This window comes from Pseudonaja textilis, chromosome 4 (assembly GCF_049901715.1).
Source record: "Pseudonaja textilis isolate UNSWEBS1 chromosome 4, rPseTex1.2, whole genome shotgun sequence".
NCBI classification, from domain to species: Eukaryota; Metazoa; Chordata; class Lepidosauria; order Squamata; family Elapidae; genus Pseudonaja; species Pseudonaja textilis.
Genome location: NC_141993.1, coordinates 93,501,250 through 93,505,413, shown reverse-complemented (window position 1 = coordinate 93,505,413; position 4,164 = coordinate 93,501,250). Strand labels below are relative to the sequence as shown.

At 68.1% G+C, this 4,164-nt stretch overlaps 1 protein-coding gene across 3 annotated transcripts; it reads right to left on the bottom strand.

The window, feature by feature from the left end:
- Positions 1-275: 275 nt before the first annotated feature.
- Positions 276-3,220, bottom strand: HES1 (hes family bHLH transcription factor 1). Of its 3 annotated transcripts, none has more exons than XM_026722245.2 (4): positions 2,304-3,220; positions 2,112-2,207; positions 1,599-1,686; positions 276-1,150 (listed from the first exon to the last, which is right to left on the bottom strand). In XM_026722245.2, exons 1-4 carry the CDS (start codon positions 2,409-2,411, stop codon positions 624-626), a joined length of 819 nt encoding a protein of 272 aa, XP_026578030.1. In that variant the 5' UTR covers positions 2,412-3,220; the 3' UTR covers positions 276-623. The 3 variants fall into 3 exon arrangements, with proteins under 3 accessions (XP_026578030.1, XP_087789878.1, XP_026578029.1); XM_087933752.1 differs by having other exon boundaries at positions 276-1,154; positions 1,600-1,686; positions 2,304-2,989; XM_026722244.2 differs by having other exon boundaries at positions 2,112-2,991.
- Positions 3,221-4,164: the final 944 nt, after the last annotated feature.

The following is a 4,164-nucleotide window of genomic DNA, read 5'->3' as shown; positions in this document are numbered from 1 at the left end:
AGAGACCCCCAGCCTGGCCAGGAGTCAAAGGCTCCTCTGAGAAAAAGCTGGGAGGGGCAGGCCAGGCCTCCCCTCCCCTGCCGCCCCCTCCGTACTTTGCATGGGAGGGTGCAGCTCCGTCAGCATTTAGGCAGAGGCCGGGATCTGCAGATGAACCGCTCCCCACCCAGACTCTGCCTGTACCCCCTGCAACACCTCTGACCCCCCCCCCCCCCAGCCTGAGTGATAGTCATCCTCTTTATTTCTATCGAAGCTTCCAACAAAGGAAGGCAGGCTTTTTGTGTACGAACAAATCAATCTTTGGTATTGCTTAGAAATAGAAAAAAAAAGGCAGGTTGAAAGACAAGGAGGGAAAGTACATTCGGACACACACACACAAACACACAAACACACACACAGCCAGCCTCTCCCCCAGCCAGGCAGGAGAGGGGACGCGGCCCAGGCGGCAGGCAGTCTCGGGGAAGGCACAACCCAACAGGAACGGTAGGTCCTATTGACAAGCAGAGAGTCGGAGCTCCCTCGGGGCGGCCAGGGAACAGAATCCAAACGGGTGGTCGTGGGGCGGCGGCCACCGACGGGCCTGCTGCTCCCTGAGTCCGGGGCCAAGGCGCGCTCCCGGGCGCTCACCAGGGTCTCCAGAGCGAGTCTGCGGGGAGCGACGGGGCACCCGATCCTGAAGGGGGGCTGGCTGCGGGAGGGCCCGAGCTGGCGTAGAGAGGGATGACCGCGCTGCCGTGAGCTGCAAAGGCCGCGTTGGGGATGAGGAAGGCGAACTGCCCGTCGGAAGCCGGCACCAGCTGGAAGCCGCCGCCGCCGCAGCCCTTGGCGCTCTCGCCGGCCGGATTGCTGAGCTTGCAGGAAGCCACGCTGCCAGAAGGGGGCGATGTGCCGGCGGGCATCTGTACCAGAGGCTGCCCCAAAGGGGCTCTGTGCTGGGCGCTGGGCGCCGGAGGCAGCGCTGCAGATTGCAGGGCGGGGTAGTTCAAGGCGCTGATCTGACTCAGGCAGCCAGCCAGGTGTCCAAGCAGCCGGTTGCGGACCTCCGTGTTGACCCCTTCGCAGGAGGACAGGAAGCGAGTCACCTCGGTCATGCATTCGTTGAAACCCGCTCGGTACTTGCACAGGACGGAGGGGTCCGTGTTGAGCGCGGCTGCCGGCAAGAAAAGAAGGGGCGGCAGTCAGCGGAGGGGCCGGCGGCCGGGCAGGCCGGAGCAACTCCGAGGCCCTCCCCGTTTCCCCAGGCTGCCAGGCAGGGGGCCCTGTGGGTGGGAACTGGCCCCCTCCCAAGGAGGAAGGCCTGAATCCGGCCAGGCTGCAGGCACCTGGGCTTCTGGGAACCGGACACCCACGAGCAGCAGGAGGCTGCCCCCCCCCCCGCGTCTCCTTCGGCCACACCGCAGGCTCCTTTCCGGAACGGGAGCCACTCCGAGCTGCGGCTATAAATACTGCCAGAGCCAGACCGTGGGAACCCGCGCCTGAGCCAAGTCAGTGAAAGGCAGCTTGGATGGCATTCAAAGCCACAGGCGGAAGTCTGGAAGAAGCCACCCCTGGAGGGAGGGGGGAGGGGAGGGGGAAGGGGGAACCGCCTGGCCACTCACCGGTCATCTGAGCCCGCTGCAGGCTGCGCAAGTGCTTCACGGTCATTTCCAGGATATCAGCCTTCTCCAGCTTGGAGTGTCGGGAGCTCTGGGGGCAAACAGGAGGCAGGAGGGACACATGAGCCCCGGTGGGGGGAGGGTGGGGGCACTTTTAGCTCAGCTGGACTCCACCAACAGGCTCCCTTTCTGCCTGGGGAAACCCCCCAGGAAGGAGAAAGGACATGCCCGTCCTCAAAACAAGGAATCACGCCTGGGGTCGGCGGGGAGGGCTCCCCCTCCCCAGGTCCAAAGAGGACCCAAGGCGTTGTGAGGCGGGGGGGGGGGGCGAGAGGACCAGGGAAACTCCTCGCTGCGGCCATCGACAGCTGCGGAACATGCCCTGCGGCGCCCAAGGATGATGATCCCCGTCCAAAAGAGGCCTGTCCGCTGGGGAGTTCGGCCGGGACCCCCAGAGGGCATCCCCCCGTTTCGCCGAGCCCTTTCGTGCCCCCCCCGGGGGCTCCCGACACTCACGTCCTTCTTGAGGGCGTCCAGGATGAGCGTCTTCAGCTGCCCGAGGCTCTCGTTGATCCGGGCGCGGCGCCGTTTCTCCATGACTGGCTTGGACGACTGTGGGGAGAAGGCGAGCGCAGCGGTGGGCCGAGCCGCGCAGAGGCGCCCCCGCCCCGCTCCCCCGCCCGGACCCCCGCCCGCCTCCTCCTTTACCTTCCGCTGCTCGGCGGCGGTGCGGGGCTTGTCCGGGGTGGCGTGCGCGCTGGTCGGGGTGGCCGCCGCCGGCGAGGAGGAGCTCTTTTCCATCAGGTCGGCGGGCATCGTGGCCCAGCCGCGTCCGACGTGCCGCGGGGGATCCGGCGCGATCGGGATCCGGCGCAGCGTCCTCCGCAACGAGTGGGGCGGGCGGGCGGGCGGAGGGACGTGAATGAGGCGGGGTGGCCCTCTCCGGCGGCAGCGGCGGCGGCGACTGCCGGCCCTTCCCAGTACGGCACCCCCTCCGCTCTTTCCTGCGGCCGGAGCTGCCAGGCTAGCCAGCCGCCCCCAGCCCTGCGCAACCCCGGCCGGCTCCCTGCCCGGCGGCCGCTATTTATAAACTGCCCTGCACGCGAACGGCTCGTGTGAAACTTGCCAAACTTTCTTTCCCACAGTGACTTTCAGCCAATGGGAGCGGGAGGCACGCGGCCCCGCTCGTGGACGGTGCCCACCCATTGGCTGCTCGGCGCACCCACCGGCGGCCAATGGCGCACGCCTGGCCCCCGGGCACCAGGACCCGCGCTGTCAATCAACGCGGCCGCTTTAACCCTCGCAGCGCTGCCGCCCCGCCCGGCCGAGGAGGGGGCGCGGGTCGCTGGCCTCCGCGGGGGGCGTGGCCCGGCACGCGAGGCCGGGAAGGGCGGCCGGGCGGCTTCCAGCCCCCGTTTGGCCCCCGCAGGTGGAGCCCGGTGCCGCGCGCGGAAGGCCGTGGGCAGAGCGGCAGGGAGGTGGCTTTGCTCCAGTCTAGGGCGGAAGGCGGCCGGCGGCCTCCCTCTTCGGCCCCAGCCGCCGGGCTGCCCGCAGGCGCTGCCCCGGAGCGCGTGCCGGAAGTCTCCTGCAGCCGCCGCCGCCACCGCCGCCGCCGAGCGCGAAGCGGGCGGGCGGGCGGGAGCTGTGCGGCTTGGCGACCGGGGAGAGAAGCCGGGCAACCCGCCCCAGCCACCGCCAAAGCCTGGGAAAACCCCGCCTTCCGGGGAGGGAAGCGAGGAATGCGGCCTTTCGGGCGGGCGAGGGCAGCGGCCTCCCCTTTCGGCGGCGGCGGCGCTGGGCTCTCCGGGAAGGGAAGGGCGGGAGGGGGACAGAGTCGCTCCCCCCTCGAAAGGTCCCGGCGTGGGCGGCTTGCCTCGAGCGTCTCTGGGCCGCTTGGTCCTAGCGGGACTGTGGCCGGGCTGCACCCTGACCCGCCCGTCGCCCTTCGGCATTGGGTGGCTGCAGCCCTCGGACGCCGCTCGAGGAAGTTTCCGAGGCCTTTAAAGGGGGGGACGCCGCCCCTCCCCCACTCAGGCTCCGAATGGTTTTCACTCAAGGCAGCAAAAGTAAATCAAATAATATGCCGAGTTTCACGTAATTACTGAGCTGTTGATTTCAGGGGACCAAAAAGGAGCGGAAGGGCAGCCAGCTAGGAGGAAGTTTCGGGGCTGGGAGCGCAGTCCTCACTAAGCCTGGTAAGCAAAATGGGGGCATAGAGTCCTAGGGCTGGAAGGGCCCTTGGAGATCTTCTAGTCCGACCCCTCGGCCGAGGCAGGAGCCTTGCACCATCCCGGATAAAGGGCTGTCCAGCCGACTTCTGAGAAATCCCAGGACTCTCGGTCGCAGTTGTGGCGTGGCCCAGGCAGGGCTCGGTGCGGACCCTCCTTAGTCTAGGTGGGGGGGGGGGAAACTGATGGGGGAGGGGCAGCGAGTCAGTCCCTTGCACTTGCTGAAAGGGGCTGCAAGGAGGCAGCTCTCCTCTCCTCCCGAAAACGGCCCTGCGGCCGGGCTGGTGTGTCCAGCATCCCCGCTTCCCGTCGTCAAGAGACCCGGTGTCTGGTCCCGTTCA